At 36.6% G+C, this 25,088-nt stretch overlaps 1 protein-coding gene across 1 annotated transcript in view; it reads right to left on the bottom strand.

Annotated features, from left to right (window-relative positions):
- Positions 1 to 595: 595 nt before the first annotated feature.
- LOC135482275 (AMP deaminase 2-like) overlaps positions 596 to 25,088 on the bottom strand; it is a 29,006-nt gene continuing 4,513 nt past the window's right edge. The window contains 18 exon segments of the mRNA XM_064762182.1: positions 596 to 3,794; positions 3,796 to 3,861; positions 4,448 to 4,558; positions 4,885 to 5,058; positions 5,571 to 5,691; positions 6,055 to 6,218; positions 6,535 to 6,661; positions 7,516 to 7,679; positions 8,285 to 8,416; positions 9,012 to 9,074; positions 9,506 to 9,640; positions 11,271 to 11,400; positions 12,069 to 12,288; positions 14,760 to 14,813; positions 18,025 to 18,063; positions 19,061 to 19,253; positions 20,258 to 20,435; positions 22,586 to 22,811. Coding sequence (XP_064618252.1) covers positions 3,672 to 3,794; positions 3,796 to 3,861; positions 4,448 to 4,558; positions 4,885 to 5,058; positions 5,571 to 5,691; positions 6,055 to 6,218; positions 6,535 to 6,661; positions 7,516 to 7,679; positions 8,285 to 8,416; positions 9,012 to 9,074; positions 9,506 to 9,640; positions 11,271 to 11,400; positions 12,069 to 12,288; positions 14,760 to 14,813; positions 18,025 to 18,063; positions 19,061 to 19,253; positions 20,258 to 20,435; positions 22,586 to 22,811 — 2,420 coding nt within the window. The 3' untranslated portion in view covers positions 596 to 3,671.

Raw genomic sequence — 25,088 nt, 5'->3', positions numbered from 1 at the left:
AGCATCATGATTGTGGTGCAGTGGTGACAACATCGGCTAAGCTGCAGTTTCAAATTAAGAATGTTTAACTTCACCATACTTAAACTTAAGTTTTAACCTCATCAGTAATTGATTCTACAACTTCCTATTCTCTGGAGGTGGTATAGTACATTGAAATACTGGTTGTTATCTAGTTCCATACAATCAGACTCTGTTTTATACATGTAGGTCACACTGTTTAACAATCAGAACTATAAAACACAGTCATATTGTACAGGACTAGAATTGCCTGTTTAAAAGTCTATTTTTGGATCACAGAAGTTAAAACTGGGAACATTTGAAAAACGTTTTTAAAAGACGTGGGCATAGAAATTTGAACTTTTGGGGCCATAATTAAATTGCATATATTATAGGTTTTAAATTTTGGCTTCATTCAAACTCCCTTTGTGCAATCAGTACCAGGATTAATTGACATCATCACCAAAAAAATGAAAACCATATGTTTATTTTTTTGACCAGCTGAAAACTATACAAGACCTTGTCCAGTTCACTTCCGATTTAGTGCTACTTAATAGGAAGACTATGTAAGACATTACAAACTGGACAAACTTTGAAGTTGTATCATGTTTAATGTTTCCTCAAGATCCACCATGGGACAAACAAATTTCAATGACCATATCCTTAGGCATCTACAGAACAAATACTGAAACAAACAAAACACCACTGAACACTGTATCAACCAAGGTTTACTAGTATTCATTGAGTAAAAACACACTTTTTCAAAACTGTGTACAACCATTTATATACATATAATACACATTTATATATAGATTATAATTTATACTTATCACAATATAGACTTGTTTAGCAAAGACATGGAACACTTTGGTAAATATTGTACCAGTTCAGCACACACAACCGCAAACACATGCCTAAACTAAATCTGCATGAGATGCTATAACAAAGGATAGCATCATGTGTGGTAAATGTCATTTCAAAACAGATTTTACACGTGTAAGGCCACTCCTGTACTCTGTAATCTCAGAGGCATATTCTTCGTGAAGTTGTATCACCTGAAATGTGATCAACCTTAATGCAGCACCCCACAATTCATTGTTAACGAATAGAAAAAAAAACATGCAAAAAATAGCAAATAGGGAATCATACATATCAATATGAAAGACATATTTTCTTTTCTACACATTTGTTGCCAAACATAAATTCAAATTTAGAGCCCGTTTTAAAAAAAAAGAGTATATAGCATATGCATCAGGCTGCGCCATCAACCCCTTACTGGTAAGAAATTAGAGCTGGGCAATTAACAATATTTCCCATCCGAGTAACATAACATAATTCTGAAGTTTCAGTCAGCCCTCATCCCTGATGCCACCACCCCCTGGGGGGCAAAAATAACAGCTAGGGCCCAATTAGCTAGGGTTGTTTCAAGCAGAAGACATCCTGGCCACCAGAGTTTGTTTTATACATGTAACATAATTAAATATACATTACCAGTATATTTATAGGATTATCCTGATATATTAATACCTGAATAATTACTTAATGTACTTATTCAAACAAAACAATACCACATGTATATCATAAACATTTCCTCATTAATAGCCATTTCAATGACTAGACATAAATTTGCTTGTGACCATGGTAGTTTTGCTGGTTGTAGCTGTGGCATTTATATTTACCCAAAATTTTACCTAATAATGGCTGTGAAGCACCATGCTTGTATACTGAATGTGCGAAGTGCAGGACGGATCAGTGAACCAGGCTATTAAAACTGAACACAAATACTTACATAAATATACCTGCATATCTAATATTCTTTGGAACAGCTAAATACATAACAAACTGTAAACAGTACACATCTAGTGTCTGGGAATATGGGAATCCTAGAGATATGACTATATATATCTTGAATAAAATTCACACAGGTTTGCCTACAGACTTAGACAAGATTGAACCAGCCTAGCTGTGCAAGTCTTTGTTTTAAATACCGATGGAGAGTGTTCCATACATGAGACATCTTGAATGCATGTACATTTAGTATCATAAGCAGCTAATTCAAATTGTAAAAGTGCATTAAGGTACATGTATCTAGGGCTAAAATTCTTTGTGAGAAATGGATTTAGGAAGTCTAGTATATACCTGAAGTACTTGTCCTGAACTTTGATTTTATCACCTGCTGTTCAGAGCTGTGAAAACGACAGAATGTAGCACGATCAAAATAATATCTGAAAGGTAATATTAGACTTCTACATCACATTCCAATTACACATATTTATCAGACAGGCTATTACAGGAGTCACGCTGAGAACCGGGAGCAAAGATGAAGTACAAGACAGGGGAGACAACTTTGGGAAGACTAGAATATAATACTCATTTTCCTACTCTTTGATCTGATGGCAGTTTCCTTTATCAGTAATCATCCCTATCACATCTCTGAGCTCTACATTTACATGATATAAAAACATAAAGTTTAAACTCTCTTAATAACTATGATGGGATGACCTGCAATATTTTTCATCAACATAGTTGGACACTGAATTTGAATTCTTCAAGGTCCTTACATTCTAAGTAAATATATCCTGACAACACTGAAGACCACTTCACTCTGAGACAATCTTCAATAAATGACACATACAACACAAAGTCAGTCTCAATTTTACATATCTAAGAACTGTATTAACCGTGATTAAAAAACTGTCATAAACAGAAATAATACCACAAGTGTACGTCATATATTAAAGGGAAAGACAGCACCTGACAAATGTTTATGTCCACTGAAAGACTACAATTCAAAGTATCTTAAACCAGCATTAAATGTTTTTTCAGATTTGTTACAACCCACTAAAAGTTTAGTGAAACTTCATCTTGACACAGCTTCAGCACGCCTCCATTATCAAGAGCAAGGTGACATCATGTTTACTCTAACTCTCTAATGTCGAAAGTATTTTCCGTATAATAGTCTAAGCAGTAGCCTATAACAAATAGAAGTTGTGAACTTCAGCGATGAAGGGCCACGTGATACACAGAGTTTTCTGTGTATCAAGACAGGGAGTATCCTTAGATCAGATCTGTTCTGAGGAAACATATAACTAATGAGACAAAAAAAAAAGAAAACAGAAAAACAGTGCAGGTTGTAAAACACACAGAAATTGTTCCAGACAAAATCTATAAATTTAGGTAGCACTGACTATGCAGTTTATGGATTTCTAAATATTGCGTAGTAGAGTTCAAACCCCCCCAAAATTCATCTGTAGGTCTACTTTCCTTGGACACTTGTGCAATGTATGTATACAAGAACCAGTAACAGCAAATTTTAACAATTTTACTGTAAAATCAGGTTCTAACTTTGCAAACTATCAATTTCAACCACATACTAGAAGTTACAAGGATCAACACTTCAAAGTTTCACTTAGTGGCTGAACGAAGAATTGTGTGAAAACAAAAACAACCTTGTTTAGGAATTCTCTAAACACAGATATAATTACCCGGTTTATCTTTTAACATGATAGTAAACTTCTACATAGTACATAGAATAAAACCACCTGTTCATCACATATAACAGCTCAACCACATTTCTGTATTCATGATGTCACACACAAGCTTCAGACTTCAGGTCATCCTACAATGTCCAATGTGCGTATCTCTCCATGACATCTGTTTGGCTATTAATTTGACTACAGTTTCTTGTCCGGGAATGGGCTTGGAGTGTTCAAGACTTTATTCCCCTGATAGATAGCCTTCAGCTCATTGACGAGGGTTTCGTATCGGTAGGCTGCCCGAATATCAGGGACATTGGTTTCTGCTCACATCATTTCCCACCACCCCTTCCCTGGTGTAGTTCAGGCCCAGCCAGTGCTGTTTTACCTGTCATGACAAACAAGTCTGGTTCATTACATGCATCCAAATCACTGTCAATCTATGCTGAAGAGATTCCTACTAAAAGGAACTAATCAGTGCTAATACAGAGAAAGGATATATCATATATCCTGAATCTTCAATATACAAGAATTCTTGATGCAAACTGAATAAATTGTCTGGCTTTAATTTGGTTACACGGCAACACCCTTGAAGTTGATCATCTCGCTCTCTTCCTACAGTGAACACTGAACTTGTTGTCATTTACTGACACCCTGTCAAAACACTTTAACAGCCAGGACAAAGGGTACACCCAGTTCTGAGGCACTACTGCAAAATATCTGTCACCATTGGATGAAATACTGCAAATATGGCCTTAAACCCTAATCATTCATTCAAAAGATCTCATTTGCCAGATTTTGGTAAGATCTTCCTAAACTGCTGCTTTCTGCATACATCAAAGCTAGTTCCTCAACCAGTACATCAGTTTGGCTATTAATTTCTTTTCCCCACTGAATTCAAAATAAATTCACCTGCACCACATAAGCAGATCAAATCATTTAAAGATGTTTCACAGACTATGTTCATAGCTTACCTCATGGGCAAATCCACTCTGTAGTACACTGTTACGGGCTATTTCACACATGTCACAGGTACTCAGTTTCCACACCTGAGCTGCAATACTGTACTCCTCCATGAGTGGCTCCTGCAAAAGTACAGGACCACACGTAAGTACCACAGTATCAATTCTACTCTTTACTTGCACTTCATAACACAGTAAATACAGTACAACAAGGTCAAATGCAGGCTGACCTGCTTAAAACACAAAATTTTGCTTTACCTTTTCTGCTGTTTTTTTTCTTGGTTTTGTACCAAGATTTATCAATTGCCTTTAAACCACATACAACAGTGAAGAAAGTACATTGCTTCTGTATTTTGATAAATTAATCATAGCGTAAATAGTGTTTTACCCAATTATGTAAAAAGACCACAAGTTAAAATGCAAACTGTTCCAGTGGGTGAAAACCTTACCTTTGTGAAGTGAAACTGTAACGGGTCATCAGTGGAAAGAGAAACATTCAATCCCCGTGCAAAGTATTCAGGAAGGGGATTTCGGTGGTAACTAAGGAAGAGGGAGTTGTTACTGAGGGGTGACATGGCCACCCCCACCTGGGCCAGGTAGTAAAGGTACTGAAGGACTGGAACCTGGAAAACAGCAACAGAGTATATCACACAAGACTTTTCATCATTAAATTAAAGAGACATTACCTTTTCACTTTTTGACACATTTATTTATGTTTTTTATTTGAACCAAAACCTTAGATGAGATAAGTAGGCCGTGTTCAATCCTTTGCCTTCATTAACTGCTGTTAATTATTGCACTTTATGAACCGAGTTGTCCTGAACACTTCATGATGAAAGGATGCAGGTTTTTCCAGCATACAACTATGACTACTACAACTATGTCGATGAGAGTATAGCTAAGAGGGAGGAATGAAACAGATGTCAGTTCTAGGCCACACTCAACAACCATGCTCAATATTTCAAACCAACTTTATCAACTAGGTCCCTGCAGAGTTGTCTTTCTTGTTTTCTAATGAACCAAGAGGTACTCTTGTTAAACATTAGGTTTTCAATTGTGACAGATTAGCCTTTTATACAAATGCTCAAAACAGCTTTTAGGTAGACAGATGCACATGAGCTCAGGTGAAGCCTACCTTTCTCAGTAACAAGCCATGGGAGATGTTCTCAGCCAGCATGAACCCAGACACCAGGTGAGTCACATTGCCAGCCTCTCCAGAGTGAGGCCGCAGTGTGAAGGTAGACATGCCTCGCTCTCTGCCACAAAGTCAACACACATTACACATTAATTACACAATATATCAATACATATTTTTTGTTATCTTTGTTACAATTTTAAGTTAACTGAAACACACTGTATTTCATTCTACCTACTGCAAGGTCGGGGAAAATACCATACAGCCTGTCCAGAAATCAAACTAACAACTTTTAATATTTATTTTAGATTCTCATTTAACAGCATACTCAAGAATTTTGCTTTAGATGATGGTGGTCGGTTTTATGGCTAAAGGCGACTGGAGAGACTCTGTTAAGCCACAGGCCTTTGGCATGTTACTAACAAATTTTCACAAATTTGATGTCTGTACAACCTCTTTGGACTACTTTGCCTGCAGATCTCACCTTCTGAAGTGGTTAAGCACAGTGATGTTGGCATACATGTAGTAGATGTAATAGTTATAAGGAGGGTTTTCCTCCATGTCCCAGTCTGGAGGCAGAGGGGTTTCCGAGTCAAACATGATGTTCTCGGCCTTAGACTCATCATCTACAGAGTCAAAACCAGTCACCTGCATGGGGGAGGCACACAACAAAATACACCAGATATGAAATGACGACCATGAACAATGTAATGATCATAGGCCAGCTGTGAGAAAGGCTATTTTTTTGTAATAATAACAAATTTGATATATGTATGTTGCAGCAGATATTTGTATCAAATTCATATTCAACAATCTACATGTACATGTAAATATCTACATTTTCATGTTTCAAGAAATACAAGTTTAATAGTTACACAGGTCTGACAGTATCTTGATGCATTTGCAGACATAAGGAGTTACATTTAACTCCTTAAAAATCTATTTTAATTACTGTGAAACTTACATATTGCAGGAACTGATGAAGCTCTGGATGTGATGATGGATCATTTGTGACCTCAAAGATTGGGAGGAAGATGTTCTCTAGGATCTGTTGGAAATTTTTAACTAGTTTGTTTGACTTGAAGACATCACTGTAAGTCAGAATAATAAACATATAAGAATAGGTAATCATACAGTGCAATGCACTCAACCATTTGGTCAATTGGGTGCATCGATGAGAAAATATAGGAAAATCAAAGTTAATGAAAATCAACAGGGTTCATCCTCATGGCAATGTGTACTACAAGCATAGGTTTGGTGAGCTTGAGATCACCTATTCTGAAGATAACATGTATGCCGGGAAACAAACAGATGGATGCCCTAACAGGCTGATGATTGCTGATGAAACACTGAAATAAAATATTGTTCATCTACATGTCTCGGTTTACATGTTACGCACATTTAGTAAACTTTGCTTACAAACTTCAAGGGAAATCCTGATAACAAGCCTTTCATAAAATTTAAATTTTAATGACCTCTACAACCTTGAATAAGTATGTCAAGGTAAATAAACAAAGGGTCATCCTCATAACAGTGTAAGTTTGATGAACTTTAGATAAACTGTATTTACATGTTATACTGTGTTAACAAGAAAATGGACAGACAGGCAGCTGGAGTCACAGCTGCTCAGATCGCAAAAGATTTGCAACACTTTTCAACATAAGTGTTACAGTTTTGTCTCGTTGAGCCCAGTTGCCCTGGATCATAAGTCCACCTGCTCGTGGCCTTATGTGTAGCAATGTCAGTTTCAGAAGATGATACATAAATCGCCTGACCTTCCAACTATAAAATGATACGTTACTGGTAGTTATAAATAAAGGCAAATGAGAAGATATATATTTCCCTTGACTAAAATTGGTGAATAAACACTTCTACAATTTATGTACATGTACATGAACATACAATCATTTAATACCAAATATAAGATTCTTGTTAATAAACTTACTAGAGCCTGGGTACCTGGATAAGCCAGCGGACATGGTCAGAGTGGACATTGTGGTTTACTGCCCACTTTGCCAGGTTATCCCACTCATCACGAGATCGACCGTATATAGACAAACGATATTCAGCATTCTGGTATTTGAACTCTTCCAGGTCATTCATTACCTCCTAAGGAAAGAAAAGAAACAATATGAATTAATCCTGAATAATACTGCAAAAGGGGATTATCTAAATGTTAATACTAAACTATATCAAAGAAATTTAAGTTAATATTAAACTCTCTAGGAAAACAAGTATTAATGTTTTGTAGGCCATTAACTGGATACGTGTACAAATCAAGATAATGTCCTATATCAGGCTGGACTAACTGCCAACCCATTTATGGTGCTGTTTCACTGGAACACCATGTCAAGGATACAAAACACAAACCTGTTATACTGACATCACGCTGATTACTAATTGGCCTTTTTCTGTAATCCTGAGTGCTAAATGAGAGGTAAAACTAATGACATCAATCTTTTAGCCACAGGCAGGCTATGACTCCAGAAGACTCCAGATTTAATACTGACAAGCCAGATGTTTTAGTCAATATACCACTGCACAATCACACATAGTATGTACATGTATACCTGATATTACTAAGCTTTGTTCCGTCCTTTAACATTAACATATTCTGTAGTCTTAACTGCAAATGATGATGAGTAAGACCTGTGTAAATTAAAAAACACTGTGGAAATGCATTTTCATATTTAACAACAAACATTCATACTAACCTTTATTACATGAGCGAAGTATTTTCCTCCAATGTAGTTGTCAGTTTTAATGAAGATCTCTCGTAACCTGCTCTCGCCAATAGGATTATATTTCGCATTGAATTTATCAAAGCGGTGGAATGTGTTGCGGTCCTGGTAAAGACAAAGTGAAAACGAAACACATTTACTAGTACTGAACTGGACAGTTTCGACGACTGTATTTAATTACTTTACTAACAATGCCACAAAATTATCCTTCAGAATGAAGAATTTAAAATCACAGTGTGTGTATACAGATATGAAGTGTGACTGACAGATTTCAATCAGAAAAACTGGAAAATAACTGCCTATGAGTAACTGCTTTAATGTATACAAATTACACTATGTGAGTGCTATGGTTATTTCAAAAAACAATGAGACTTCAATGCATACTAAAGGCCACTTCAAGGATACAAAACCTCCACCCTAGATGAACGTTTGAATTTCCACTCTAACAAACCCTGCCAACAATATTATCTCCTATGACAGAGGTAACAATGGAATCTTCACATTTATCATGGAAATGGTGGAACTAAGTACAGCGCATACAACAAAAGATGCAGGACGTAATAGTCAGTACATACACATTCTGATTTACATGGAAATAAAAAGCGTATTTAGAATACGGTGGTGGAGGGAAACATGAACAAATTTTTTTAGACATGAAAATATCCCCTTAAAAGTTTGATATTGCATAAGTGATACTTACAGCATGGACATCCAACATATCCACATTGAGGTCATATGGAGTCAGGTTGAGGGTCTCGAAAACCTAGAAAATAAGACTGAACTGGGTGAGCAAAGCAGGTTAATATCTCTACTCTTTTGACATAGTAAACATGGAAAACAAACCATATTCCTGACATACACAAACATGCAGTTGTGTTTGCAGAAACAAATGTTACCATGAGTGCAGTGGTTTATTTAATTGTGGTGAAACATTTTTTTATGTAGACACTATGTTGTCATATTTCTACAGAACAACTTACAGTAAAAAATTTAACAGTAAGTAATTTCCTTCGATGAAAAAAAAATGTGAACAAAAAAAAACAAAAAAAAAACATGGTAATTCCCTTCCATGAAAGGCACTCTTGTGTATCATGTGCTAAGGGGCTAAAATGTTAAGTACATGTAGTGAATGAAGAGTGCCCAGCTGCTGGAAACAAAGAGTCTTATTAAGTATAAGCAGTGTTGAGTGCCTACCTGCTGAAGAGTGAGCACCTCGCCACTCTTATCCTTGTATACCTGATCATTAGCATGGGTCCTCATGGTCTTCTTGATGAACCTCAACAGGTGCTTCTGGTTCATACAGGATGACGCATGCACGTGGGTATCCACCTGTCACAACAAGCAGCACAGTTAAACATCAATCGGGAAACTAAAGTCAGTATTTTTTATGGTTTTGTTTTTTATGGTCTTGGAGCATATATAACTTAAAACAATATTCAACACTGTCAAAACTAGTGTCTGTTTCTCCTGAAAACATGACTAAGCAAAGACAGAAAGAAAATCTCAGCGTATGCTGAAATTGTGGATAGTCTAATGACGAGATCTAAACAAGTTCTCAACTCTTAGCTGGGTCACCCCATCACAAGAGAATATATTTCATAATGTCATGAAAACAAATGTGGGAGATATCAAGCCCAGCAACAATAGGGGAGTTTCAAGTTCAAAGTCTTTAATCTTTGAAGGTAGAAGAAGTAAAACTATCATGTGACCTTTCAAAAATATTTTTGATCACATCCACTATAATATGGGTGTCTGATAAAAGTGTCATAAAAAGTAATTTAGAGTGGATTTATTTATTTATTTGATTGGTGTTTTACACCGTGGGAGGAAACCGGGCAGAGCCCGGCGAAAACCCACGACCATCCGCAGGTCGATGACAGACCTTCCCACTTATGGACAGAGATGAAGCCAGCATGAGCTGGACTTGAACTCACAGCGACTGCATTTAATTTAGACTGGAGGAATGATAGAAAAGATTGAGAATATGAATGTCTGTGAACTTGAGAAGTTCCTAAAGGACAGACGTGTAATTTGTGCCTCTGGAAAAAGGTGAGACAGGTGATCGGTAAATTAATGTCAACAAAGGTTGCCTAACATTTTTCACCATTGACATGATACAGTACGACTGTTCTTACCTTTGAGTTCCAACTCGCAACTCCCTATTAAATAATATTATTTTATTCTTCCCAGCTTAGCTTTCAGAAATACAGATGTGTACTCTTCCATTTACTTGTCTGGAACTCAGTCTTCCCACATGTGCTGTCGAAGCTGTACGCTACAAAAACGTGTTTCCTGTAATTCTTCAGTAATTCTTACTTCATATCCCTTTGTTATTCGTGAACAGTAAAACCACAGTATCAAAATTAACACAAATGATTAACACAAGCCAAACTTCACTAACCGCCATTTTCAATTGAGATGGCCGCACTTGGCATAAACCGGAAAAAGATAAACCCATGGAATGATTTGATGGAAACCAATGTGACATACACCATCTAAAGGGTGACTGACAAACTGTTTGGGAGTCTATCTGGGTGTCTTTGACTTTAATCTGGGTGTTAATAATGAACAAAAATGATCTATAATCAATTATATTTTGAAAAAAAAATGGTCCTAATTTTGGGAAGAGCAGCCGAATCCACCCTAGCAACAGAGTCACGTGATTTGAAAATGGCGGCTTGCGAAGTTGTGATGCTGTTCGCGTGGGTGTGTTGATTACATTTGTGTTATTTACGACGCTGTGTTCTTTCTTATTACCACATAATGAAGTGATATAAATTCAGAATTACTTTAACATCATCGGACAACTCTTTTTGTGGCGCACAGCATTGGTACTTTGGAGACAGTGCAGATGACAGAACCGAGTTCCATGTTAGTGAATGTAATGTTTCAGAGCGGTTAATGTGGGAGCTAAGCTGGGAACATGGTTAACTGATCTCAGAGCCAAATTTCAACCTACCTTCCTGATGTTGTAGAAATCTCTATGTGGAACAGCTTTCTGTTCTGCAGACTCCTTCAGTTCGTTCAATAATGTGTGAAGTTGGTACTTAGATGACAAGTATGATAGTCTTCGGTAGCAAAATGACTTCCTGAGAGAGAGATACAGAGAACACCAAATATTAATAACCTTTCCACACAGAAAGAATATTACAGTAACACTCTGTGGAGCTCAAGTAGAAGGAAGGGTGAAAAGGGTGCACGTATGTATGAGTATGTATACTTGGGCCTTAACATCCTATAACGTTGAGGAGTAATTAGGTACATGTATGTGTACATGTACTGTGTCTTTTTGTGGCAGTGCGGGTCCATGCGGCCAAAGTGCTGCAGCCACTGAAGTATCATGCCAAAGACACCAGACATGACACCCCACCCTGTCACATTATACTGACACCAGGCCAACCAGTCCTGTTTCCTTGCTCTAACCTCTCAGTGCTAAAGTACCATTTATAAAGTCTTTTGGTCTCCTGACCTGTAGAAGGAAGCTCTAATCATTAGGCCACCGAAACCATTAAAAAGGTTGCATGTGAAAATCTATCAGCATATGCTGGTAACATTCATTTGCATCTTTTACGTTTGAGTTAATTAGGGTGCCTGGAGTAAACCACTGACTTGGCTAGTTATATTGAGGAAATTGTCCCAGTGTTGAGTATTGCTTTAGTTGTGTATATAGGAAACTAAAGAGGCCAGAGTATATCAGCTGCCTTTGCCAGGTAATCCTCAGCAGAATTAACTAGAGAGGTATCCTTCCACGACTCACAGTGGTCCATCGCTAATGAAGGCATACATCATGTTCTGATCATCAAGGAAGGTCTGTAGGTCTGTGTAGGGAAACTCTATAGGCTTCTCCTTGCCCAAATGGTCAGCATCCTGATACACATACATTACTCCATCCTTCATCTTTAGCTGACATCCCACACCAGGAGGCAGCTCGCTTATGAAGGGATTTCCATCAGTCCGTGGGGGGTGGATGGGGTGATCTACATGTACAGAAAGAGAAAGAACCCCAGATTATTACATGTCCATACTGCTAGCTAGCTTCTTAGTACTGATGGAAACTACAGGTTATATTTTATCACTCTGTCACAAACAATGCTATGTTTGAATGCTGTTAAAATTTCCTTCATTAATAAGATCATGGTTCACGTATTTTAACATTTAAGTGCAACATGCAAAGTATATAAGGAAATAATTTTCCTCAAAGTCTTATTATTTGAAGGATTTTTTTTTCAAGAAAACCTTTGTCCACTGTGAGTGTATGCTAAAATAACCTTTCTAATATGCATTGTAAGGAAGATAATTCTGGAAAAACTTGTAAATGCTGAAGGTTTAGCAACAAGACTAGAAACAAATGCCAAACATCCTTATTATCTTCACAAATTTCCATTTACTGCCGACAAACCCACAGCCTTTCAAGCAGGTCTCAATAGCGCAATGAATAGCAGGCAAATGGTCGTCACTGAAAATGAAAGTTGGCACTCTGAGGAATTTAACAGAAGCAACAGTTTTCAAAATATTGCCACATGCACTTGTACATGTATATCAATAGATTCATACAGTTGCAGTAAACAATAAAAGTTACCCTTGATGGATTTCTAGCAGAATTTGTTTACTGTGGAAAATGGTTCATGCACAACACAACTTGACTACAAGTTATTACAATTATAGGCAAGACTGCCAAATAAATAGTTCTCCTGAATGACAAGGAAGTTATTTTTTTGAAAACAACACTGGTAAAATTTCAAGGAAGAGATTTTTCCCAATTATACAACACACCGTGGTAAAGATGTATCTTTACAGTGTCAAGTACATGTACAACTGATCTAAACTTGAAGCTTTGTACACACAGTACTTGTAAATATCACACGGCTTCAAAAAACTTTTGGCCATATCTTTGAGAATTATAGGTATGTTACATAACCTTTAATACATGTACATCCAAAATGAAATCAGCTGTCTGGACAGGTAGTTCTGAGTTACACCCACAACTGTTGCGTTCACAGTGTACCGGTTCAACCTACTGTTTCTGACACAGGGTGAATCAATACACTTGTCTGGCTGCATGTACGATGTACCTGTATTACCATTTATAACATTATATTTATTACATTTATAACATTATCACAGTTAACATAACATCACAAGTTTTCAGTCACATGAAACAATGGCTACTTATTGTTAGATGTGGTGCTACTGTTAATACCGACACCCAAGCGATACAAAGAAAAATTTAAAATATACAAATTTGCAAAAAAGATTTTGAATAAATTATCTGGAGAAGACACGGAAATTCCATCCATATTGTGCTGCAACTGGATTTTACTGGACATACCTACTGGTCGTTAATAAAGACGTAAACTAACAAACTCTTCAAAATTACATTCTATGTCACTTTGCAGTACATGTACGTGTAGCTACGTTAAATTTTCACTGATCAAGTAACTATCAGATTCATGGCATAAATCATGCAAATCACTACAAACATAAACTGGGTGTAAATGCACAGCTAAACTGCAGCCACGAATTCAATGCAAAGTGTCTTTAAATGTTTTACTTCCATTTCTCTCTCCTGCATTGATACCTACTTCATTTATTGGTGCTAAAAATGCAAGTGGCATTTCCTTGGGATATAATCAACAAGAGTTGATGTGATTATTCCTACTAAATAAATTTGAAATGTAGTTTTGAAATGAAAATTGTTTCAAAATTCTTTCACCTCAAGACAATTTCTGTTAACCAAATCACATCATGAGGTAACAGTAATTACTAATCCCATGCACTTACAACTGATATGTAGCTCCATAACAAGAGATAAGAAGCATGTAAGCACATGACAATACTACTCATGGCATACAAGAACTGTTTTTTCCAGCTCAATCTGTACTGTTTGTCATCACTCAATACAAATAAGTGTTGGCTGACAAAAGGGTAAAATTGTCAAATCTTGGGGTCACACCTGGGCAATTCTGAAAGATCTCACCCATATCTACTCAGCTAACATGTACAGTGTAGAAAATTATGTACTTCTGTCAAACTCACATTCTGTACACACCAAACGTCAACAGTCTGGAGCACATCCATGATTCGTATGGCACCATTTAAAATTGTTTACAAAATTAATGTGTTTCACACACTGTTATCATAAAGTGTTTCACACATAATACATATAAAAGGTTAAGTTACACAATCAAGAGTAGTAAATCTTAATGCAGACGTTAATTTTACTAATTTTTTGTCTCTTTTTTACACTTTCTCAAATTATTTCCCATATATATTAAAAACTCTGTATTAAAATGCACACAGCATTACTCCAAAACAGTTAGACTTTATATTTATTTAGATTTTCAGACCTTTGTTAACAGTAGCAATTGACAAAAGCCTGGAGTGAGAATCATGAATGTCAGACCACACAGCATGTATTTGACAAAGTGAGAAAACAGAATGACATTACTTCCTTCTCCAGACGAGAAATCCTTGCTTGCTGACCAAACAGGCCTTGGCTGCTCTAAAAATTCACAATCACAACACATGTATGAGCACTGAGAATCAAACTGAACAATTCATTCAAGAAGACTGCAATGTCCTGTTATAGACAAAAGATATGTCACAATATCAGATTATCATTGTTTGCATGGCAATAAATATAACCTGCTGTAAGCATGCAAAAACTGCTTATTGATTAAAATGTATGATTGTGTCAATTTTACTGCTTGAGTAAGACGTTTTATAATGCAATATGGCTGATTAAAAAATACTGTATTTATACAATGGGAAACAGCAGTGAGCTTGGATCCAACTTGTTTTGTTGGGAAGAGCTACTGGTTCCAACCAGACACTGCTATCTATGACATTAACAACGAAGTTTCTTCCTCACAGAGTTCCAATGTACTAACAAGAACTGGGTCACCATAGCAAGTCAATAATGGAATTTTGCCAGTGATGGCCACCAGTGTTAGCTATTTACTGTAGTGCAAACTTCAGCCTTCAGGTATAGCACTGAGGACAATTAGGACTGCTACAGCTAGCAAGCTCACTGATTCCGCTTCTCTCTTTTTTTTAATATATATATACAGTAGATTTCCCTGAGGGAATTTGACATTCATGAAAACACACTTTGACATGGATTTTGACATAGAAGAAATCTGTTGCACAGGGATCATCATTATTAAATCACACCTGCATGTACATGTTTAAATCATAAGGACAAATTTTTCTTCCCTACAAACTAGTACCTAAAACTACCTGAATTATCATTAATTATTTCCTCAGCCGTGGTCTTTATTAAAACAAAAACATGCAGAATATATATAGTTTCAACAAAATTAAACTTCAAATGTACATGCAACAAAAACTTGTTTTGATACTGTACGTGTATGGGTTAAAAGTTTCACAGTTTCCTTGTCTCCAGGATCTCTTATTTATTTGATTGTTGTTTTATGCCATACTCAAAAATATTTCACTGGTACCATAGCGACCAGCATTATGGTGGGAGGAAACTGGGCAGAGCCCAAGTGGAAGCCCATGACCAGCCGCATGTTGCTGCAGACCTTCCCACGTACGTCCAGTGGGGAAGCCAGCATGAGCTGGGTCATTGCACTCCAAAATATCATGTGAGCTAAACACCAGTGAAAATCACAGAGCAACCACTTCTTTTGAGGAATTGTGCAGGTGTGTGTATGTGAACATACCACAACAGTTATGACTACACTTAGTGTTTGTATCTCATGTAATCCTGACTTCAGAAAGCAGTCAAATTTGAAGTAAATATGCTAGAAATGTTTTGACAAAGCATACATAAAGATCAAAACAAAAAACTGCCTTTAGAGTGTCATGATGTGAAAGCGGAGAGCGTGAAGGCATGGGGATGGAACATGGGACAAATGTAGAGCGACTTGAAAAAATTCTAACACCTACAAATAAAATTCATTACACTTGCAGACACAGTCACTGTTAAAAAAAATATAACTTGAAAAATGTTTCGCAACTTTACCAGACAACAGATTCAAAATATTTGTAAATGTATATACTACTGTCTCGTGACTAGTCCCACTCATTGACAAACTTTCCCACAAGTCACACACAGATATCACCCGCAGAGCAATTTCAATGTATGTGACATATTGGTGAAGGCAATGAAGTATATTCCATCAAACTTTACGTTGGAACACCTGAGTAGCCAGAGCTACAAGTGCTGCTGACTGCTTCCTTTTAAGGTATTGCTTATTGCAACAAATACCCACAGAATAGTAGCAGCAGGGAAAATTAATCAATTACCAGTGCACATTTAAACATGGTCTACCCAGATGTGGAAAGTTGCATAGTAATACTTGCATCCGACATTTTCCAATATAATTTATCTGCACCCCAGCCACCACAAATTATCACATGTACATAGTTGCAAATAATGAAATCTCCCCCCCCCCCCCACCCCCAAATATATTCAATAATATCAATTGACTTTTGTAGGCTCAAATGAAAAGTTTGCAGTGACAAGCCATGTGAATGGTATGGGGAGTTGAGCGAACATTTTAATATATGTGTTCAGAATTATCACGGACATGGAATTAACATAACTCATTGACATTAAACTGCTTTTTTCGTAGTCATCAGTTCACACGGTGGTATATCTTTTATCTCTTCTATTATATTTAGACAAAAATATACATGTATCTCACTATATGCAGCCCTACATGTAATTAAAACCTCTTCTTCATTGCCAGCGTTGAAATCCTTGAGTCAAACCTCTTCTTCATTTTCAGCATCGAAATAATTGTTATGATCACAACCAATCTCTTAAGAAACCAGCACAAAAACAAAACAAAGCTGATACAGCTCTTTTAGCAGCATGTGCTATCATTACATCAGGAATATTACAGAACAGTGCTTGTCTACAATGGCCAAATGGACACTGTTTCCTTTTGCTGAAAAGGATACCAAAAATATAAAATGGCTCAGGAGAGGCTTGAACTCAAGACTGAAGACATCCAGACCCGTCCTCTATAAATTGAACTACTACAAAGCTCGACAAGAACTGCTGGTTTATAGGTGTCCAGTTAGGTCTACAGGTAAAAAGTACTGTCCACAGACAAAAATATTTTGTACCATGTTCAGAGTTTTCCATTTATGTGTTAGAAATCTTATCATTTTGATGTGCTCCCGATTACTGACTGTGAATACCTGCATATCATAGTCAGCAGCTAGCATTGGTCATATAATTCACAATGGCCAGATACACAGTGAATAATACATTGCTTGATTTGGTTTTAAAACAAAAGCAAAGTACATGTAATTCTTAAGTCACCATGTGCTACTTAATTAAAACATTTCTGTTTAACAGGAAAGTGCATGTTTGCAGTGCAAATGTTGGGGGTAACTTTTTATAAAATTTGTTGTACAGTTCAATACAAAAGTTAGACACCAGTTTCACTGTGTTAGTGCACTAAAAACAATGACACAAATGTTGGTCAAAACATGATAACCTGTAACTTGAACACAGTGTCAATGTCTTGAGCTACTGTGATGCATGAGATGCAGGATTTCAGTGTAAGAACTACACTACTCAAATGCAACTCCACAAATATAGCCAAGATGGAGCTGTAAGAGATAACCCAAAGGAACTGGGGGAAGGGGAAACTTAACATGGGCCAGGTTGGGGTTTTGTGAGTGTGTATGCGGAGTGGCACACAAAGAGTTAGCTCACAGCAAACAAGAAATACCTCGGATGTCATAGTACATCACACCATCAACTTCATCTTCTAGAGAACAAAATAAAAACAAAAGCATAACAACACACGCTGCCAGCAAAGCTACCAAATGGTATTATTAAGATGGCAATCAACTGACTGCAATGTTGATGAACAAAATTAACGCCTGCTTTTTTTCTAAATTTGTATCTACGGGACTGACATGTAGCATGTGGTGAGCTATCAAACAAATTACCCTCTTAAAATTGCAGTTTAGTAGATATTAGAATGTTCTGTGGAATATCTTAGTAATCGTGCCTCCAAAGATAAATAAGCAAAAACTGTGTGTTTTCATGATTTTAGTATTTCTAATCTCATCATTCCCTACAAACAAAAAGGTGCTAGCAACCGAACATAAAATATAAAGTAATACCCTCTTTGGCATTTTTCTTCAGACTATGACTTGTTAGAGCATGAACACACACAAGTACATAAGTAAAAAGTTTTATCTCTTTGAATGCATTCAGGCTCTATTGCAAGATACAGATTACAAGAGCATGGCTAAAAGAAATATCTATTCTTTGTAAGAAGGTGTGACTTTTTCATTGATTTATTTATTTATTTATCTGATTGGTGTTTTATGCCGTACTCAAGAATATTTCACTTATACAACGGCCGACAACATTATGATGGGAGGAAACCGATCAGAGCCCAGGGAAAACCCATGACCATCCGCAGGTTGCTGGCAGACCTTCCCACTTACGGTCGGAGAGGAAACAGCATGAACTGGACTTGAACTCACAACAACCGCATTGATGAGAGGCTCCTTGGTCATTAGAGTTTTGTTCATTTTATTTCATTAGAAGAAGCACAAATGTGTGTTGAGGCCTCAGTCCTCCATGCAGATTTGCGATGTTTGACTATGACTGAAATCTGCATATTGCAGGAATGGTATTTTTTGTAAATGAAATTTATAGCTAATTAACAACAAAAGATACAACAACAAAAAGTCAAAAAAGGAAAAAAAAAACACAGAAAAAAAAATTCAAACACACATTTCGTTACTTACCATCAGTGAGTTTTCTGTCCTCAGAGTCCAGCTGTTCAAACATGCCTTGAAACTTCTGTCCACTGTGTAAGGATTGAAGAAAGCGTGCTGTGATCTTAGGAAAGCTCTGCTGTGACAGGGCCATGTATTTCTCTCTGATAGTAAGAGCCTTTACCAGGCTCTTAGATGCATGCTGTAAATCTTTGAGGGGCACCTGCAAAACCGGAGGTTAAGTTGATTGAATGGTTGGTTTATACAGTGTATTGTAGTTATCTACATGTACTAGTCCGTTCACTCTCCAGAAGAAAAATCAGGCAAAAAAAAAAAAAAAAGACCCATTCTCATGGTAACAACTAACAAGAAGTGCGAGTTACACAATCTCATCTGATTTAACAGCTATTCAATATAGATATTCAAAGCTCCAGAATAGCAATATTTAAATGATCAGGTAAATGAAGCAACTGACAATAGCATGAACTCAAGAAGCAAGGGTTTTTTTTTTAGATCAAAATAGGTCAAGTTTATATTGAAAAGTAGTTGATTCTCATACATGAAGTAATCAGCCACAGGTTAATAGGAAATTAACTGAGTTCAATATATTAACCTGTACACCAATTATGGAATGTGTTAACTCGCAAAACTTTTCTTGAGTTACTTCACATTATTAAAGCATGCAATTTTAGTGTGTTTCAAGAAACTTTTGTTTGTTGTTTGTTAAACCAGAAACTAGATCAAAACAGCCTCTCATCTGTAATCTTTATCTGAAGTGGACTGGCTCTTCTACCACGATGGTTGAACGACTTACAAAAATGTTGTGTTTCTTGCAATCCTTAGCATGCTCTGACACATAGTGTACAATTAACTTTCTCAGCATTTTTTTTTTTATCAAGGGTGAAAAACTTGTTTTAGATAAGATCTCCAGCATTTCATCTGACAGTCAGACCAGTCAGTGAGACACAGGGCATTAAAAGGGTTACAAGCTTTACTAAAAATCCTCAGCGGCCATTCAATCTTAGTGTTAAACAAACATGCAAATACCACAGACTGTGGTATCAAATCACATCATTTTACCATAGATCTACCTTAAGGTTCAAGTTCATGGTCTCCATGTCCACTGGAGTTCCTGTGCAGATACTAGTGCACTAGAAAGCATACAAGTATGAACAGATAAAAACCACTGGTAGGTATTACATGTGAGAAAAAGTTATGTCAACAGACCCCACTGGTGTCCTCTCCACTGACATGCACTCGCTGGAAGGTGGGCACTAAGTCCTCAATGTCAGGGCTGAAGTCTGCCGCAGGGGGAACAACCTGTACATAAGGGGTCTTGGATATGCTAAAGGATGTCTCCACAGGTGCCCCAAATTGACTGGGTGTGCCCTTCAATTGGGTCCCACTGTAAGGCCAGAACAGAGCAATAATTACAGGGTATCGGTACAAATACAGAAGTATAACAAAAAGAATAAATAAATAAGTAATACACCTTCTAAGAGCAAGTTACACGCAGAAATGTGAGAGTGGCATTTATAAATTATATCTTGCACAACACTTCCATTACATCAGCTCTACAAAAGTTCTGTAACTAATATAATGTGACCATTACCAAGTTTAAAATTTTATTAGGTATCAGGAAAGTCATCATTTGATCTACATATATTTATTAATTGCCTGCTTGTAGCGCCCTTCCATACATACACACTGGAGCTGCTGGGATCTAAATGCTGATTTTTCTTCTATCAGAATCCATTTAAGACACATATACCTGTATGTTCTAGTCCAGCAGTCACCAATGAAGTCTGCACAACAATTGTAAATACATGAATCAATGACACAGTATTTACACTTTTTACTGGTGATCAAAACCAAATACCCTATTTCCTCAAACATTTTGTATTTTAACATGTTGTTTGTGTAGGGAAATGCATAAGTTGAATATAAAGTTGTCCTTTTCTCTGCAAAGAAAGGTCAATTACCAGTAATTACGGTATACCCCAATTCTTGAACCTTTTCAACCACCACCATCATAAATATTCTGAAACATTCTAAGTGATCTATGGAGAGTAGAGAAATAATCTGCACAGATTTATGAAGCTTGCATCTTAAGTGACACAAACAAATCATTTCTGGTGTCATTTTCATAATAAATGTTTTAATAAATTCCACCTAAAAAGGCGATTCCGTAGTTGAAAAGGTTGAAGATTTACAGTATATTTCTTCATTAGGATAGAATATCTAGCTTAAATACATGCAGGAGGTCAGGAATATGATTGGAGGAAACCACTGCCCAGCTCCTCAAGGACTGTCAGCTTCCTGACATAAAGACAGAAAAAGCCATTCTCAATTATACATTATCCTATTACATATGAAAAACATTCAAACATCTTAAATTCAGTAACTTCCTCATTTAGTCACACTTCGAACTGATCCACTGAACAATGCATGTGCATGTACAGCACTATTTCAATAGTTTACCATTATAAATCAAATGTTGTAGATCAACTGCAGCACACAAAAGGGCCTGAACACAATCACATACACATAAAATACTAATTTGGATGTTTACTTTCTACTCGGCCTAATTCTGCCATTACCTGAAAGTAAATATACCCCCGACATTGATGAGTTTGTTTAAGTCATGCGATCAATTTTAGAATAGCTGTACATTGTTTATTCACCATAGCATTTACTTCACACCTCAAGACCAAATGGTTTACCAGTAGGGGTCTGCCTTGTAAAGACCAAAGTCTATATTTACAATCTAGTGAGAAGTTCGCAGGCCAGCCTTGTTAACGTTCCAGGCCAGATCCACTGTCAGATAGCCTACCCTGCCTACATTGCTTGTTGTTAGTACAGGCATGAATAGATATCAATATCTGTCCAGTATAGGATCTGTGAAATCATCCCAAAATATCAACATCATTGACATAAGATGGGGCTAAACCCATGAGAATGGTGCACCCACATTTCACATATTATACCAAGTAACGCATACCGAAAATCTACCGATTTTACACTGAAGGGCAGGTTATGTTTATAGCAATGAAGCCAGAGAAGACCATCATCTAAAGGCACTGCGTTTTAGTCCTAATGTACTAAGAAAAAACATTCCTGGTCTACTTTCTGTCTTTTATCTGTTAAGAAACCTTGCGCACATATACAACCTACCAATAAGGACTGCCTTCTCTAGCCAATCAACATCTTGATACACAATAAATATTAATAGCTTCTCTATAATAATAATAATACAGAACTTCTATTTGACAGATACAAACTGTCATCAGTAACAATCAGTAAAATTACATTATATATAATGATGCAAAAGAACCTTTGTTTTTTTTTATTTATTTACTTAGTACCTGAAAAAAATAATTCCATATATGTAAGCAGACAGACAGATATTTCATGCCACTGAAACAAAAAAAAACAAAAAAAAAACAGTAAAAATATCCCATGCACTGGGGTAATTGGTGGGGAAAGACACGGAGTATGAATTACATGTACATATAGTACAGACAGGTTTAAAAAAAAAGAGAGATATTACGGTACCTGAAGCTTATTTGTCTCTCAAAATAGTTCTTGGTTTCCTGTTCTTCAATAGGGTACTGCGGAATTTCATAGGGAGCTGAGATTTCACTGCTACCTATTGGGTTTGTACCACTACGACTTCTGTTGAAAATCGTGTCGGCTATTTCATGGAACTGGTCGTCAATTGGAGTGTGAATATGCTTTGGAAATTTAATTCTGGTGGGCGCAAACACTGGTGTTGTTGGATCTGAAATGGAACATATCAACAATGATAAAGTTAATTCCACTTACCAGGTTAACATCTTCTAGGGATCCTCACCCTCCCATAGATAGAGCCAAGGGTTAAATATCATTCACACAAAACTAAACATCTTTACAGAATGCTGAAGCTGTAGATGCAGCACCTTTAACTGGTATCACTTTATGATACTGGTACCCACAAAGTTAATCATTTCCGTGAAGACAAGACATCCTCCATTTCTATTCAGTCTCCATAAAAGCATTGGATTTTTAGGAGAAATATTAACCGATCTTCCCAGGATTATGTGCTGAGCATTTTCACCACACTCTCTACTCTTCCTCTGGTCAATGAATTGTGGTCAATAGTGTGTCATTATCCAGACTTATCAGCCACCAAGGTCCCTCTACTTAAAGACAGCCTCATAACAGCCTGTCAATATGATATAAAAGAATTTACCTTGGTAACCACCAATAATTCAACCTCGAATATTGACAACTTCCTTAGAGGATATACAGTATGTGTTGCAAGTCAAATGTTACATGTGACCCAACCTCACTGCCATGATGAGCCATCTAATCATGTCTGTCTGTGATAAGACTTCTTTTTCCAAGAAGCTTGTCTGCCACGAAGAATTCAATACACCATTCCTATTCACGTACAGATGTGGCCCAGACATGCACTACAGTAAAAATCAAATCAGGATTTCAAATGCATCTATTTGAGCTTACGTTGACTTATTTGGAAATACACTGTACATGTGAGTGAATGCTTGGGGTTTAACGTTGTACCGCTGTACATGTGTGTTGCCCTGATATTGCAATTGTCCGCTCTAGTATATATGCAATTAATACCAGAGAATCCATTAGATGATTAGGAATGTGCATCCAGTGTGACAGCTGGAGACTGCAGCTGGCTGATATCTCATCAAAGTCTCAGACAGTCAACTAGCACATGGCTTAATTACACGCTTTCTGAGGGCTATTGAACATGTTCATTGATTGCAACATTCCTTCTCAATGTTCCTTAGATACAATAATGAATAACGTCTGTTTATTAGAATCCAGACTTTAGGAAATGTACACACACACACACACACACACATATATATAAATATATATATATATATATATATAACTGCATAGTAACTGCCGGTAAAGAATACAGGCTAACACATAAATCTCAATTTAATGATAAACTGTCTGGGTTTCAAAATCAGTACACATGTGCACATAATATCTCTATCATGAATTGTACATATACTTAAGAAACAATGGCTTCATTCACCGCCTATACGCTGCTGCCTCCTCCAAAAACAATGGACACTTCTTTTTTACTGCAGTTATCACAGCATAGTTGCAGTGAACTAAGCCATTACATCTATTCCAACACATCACCGTTCATATGTATTTTACACTAATTTTCAGTTTCTACTTACTTTCGATTTTAAAACTGATAGCTATTCACCCCTTTATTTTGATTACACTTCTCTTGCGTTGATTGATCCAAGGAAGAGTCCCCTTTAAAGAACTACAGGGTTCATATGTCGAGAACCAATGAGAATAAATTGCAGTTGGAACAACCCTGCTAAATGCAGTGACGTTACTCTTCAAAACAGTGTTGGGTCCGTGAAAAAATATACAGTCTGATATATGCAGTCGATGTCTATTTTCTGCATTTATACCTCCACTAGGGATGTTCACATTTCCTCAAAAAGGCTTGAACATATATTAGTTCCACAAAGGAAAAAATATGCATTTAAGCTATATGTACATATCCTTGCATGGCCAATACCAAAGTATACATGTATGTTGACAATGTTTAGTACCACATGTATTGGGGGAAAAGTGTAACAGGGAACTATGATTTTATGCGTATTTTACAGTTAACTGGTATTTTAAATAAAAACTTGTCAATGCATTAAGTTAACCTAAGCTGAACACACAAAACTTCACATCTCATATTATCCCATTTTTCAAACAGTAAAAGAGAGGTGTGCCGATCTGAAAAGTGTGTATTTTGGAAAATCAAAACCCAATTGGGGCCTCTAGCTGGAAATTAGGAACAGACCATTGGGAATGGGGCTCTGGAGCATAGGTAAATAATACCATAATAACAATACTTTACTTACTGAGGGAGATAAATCAGTTACAAAACCAATCTTCCCTGAATCCCTCATGTATACCCACATTCACACAAGTCATTTCTATGTATATACAGTATATATATATATATATATATATATATATATATAGAACATGGGTGACCCTGATATAATATACAACT

This window comes from Liolophura sinensis, chromosome 1 (assembly GCF_032854445.1).
Source record: "Liolophura sinensis isolate JHLJ2023 chromosome 1, CUHK_Ljap_v2, whole genome shotgun sequence".
NCBI classification, from domain to species: Eukaryota; Metazoa; Mollusca; class Polyplacophora; order Chitonida; family Chitonidae; genus Liolophura; species Liolophura sinensis.
The sequence above is the reverse complement of the archived record's forward strand: the minus strand, read 5'-3'. Positions and strand labels throughout refer to the sequence as shown.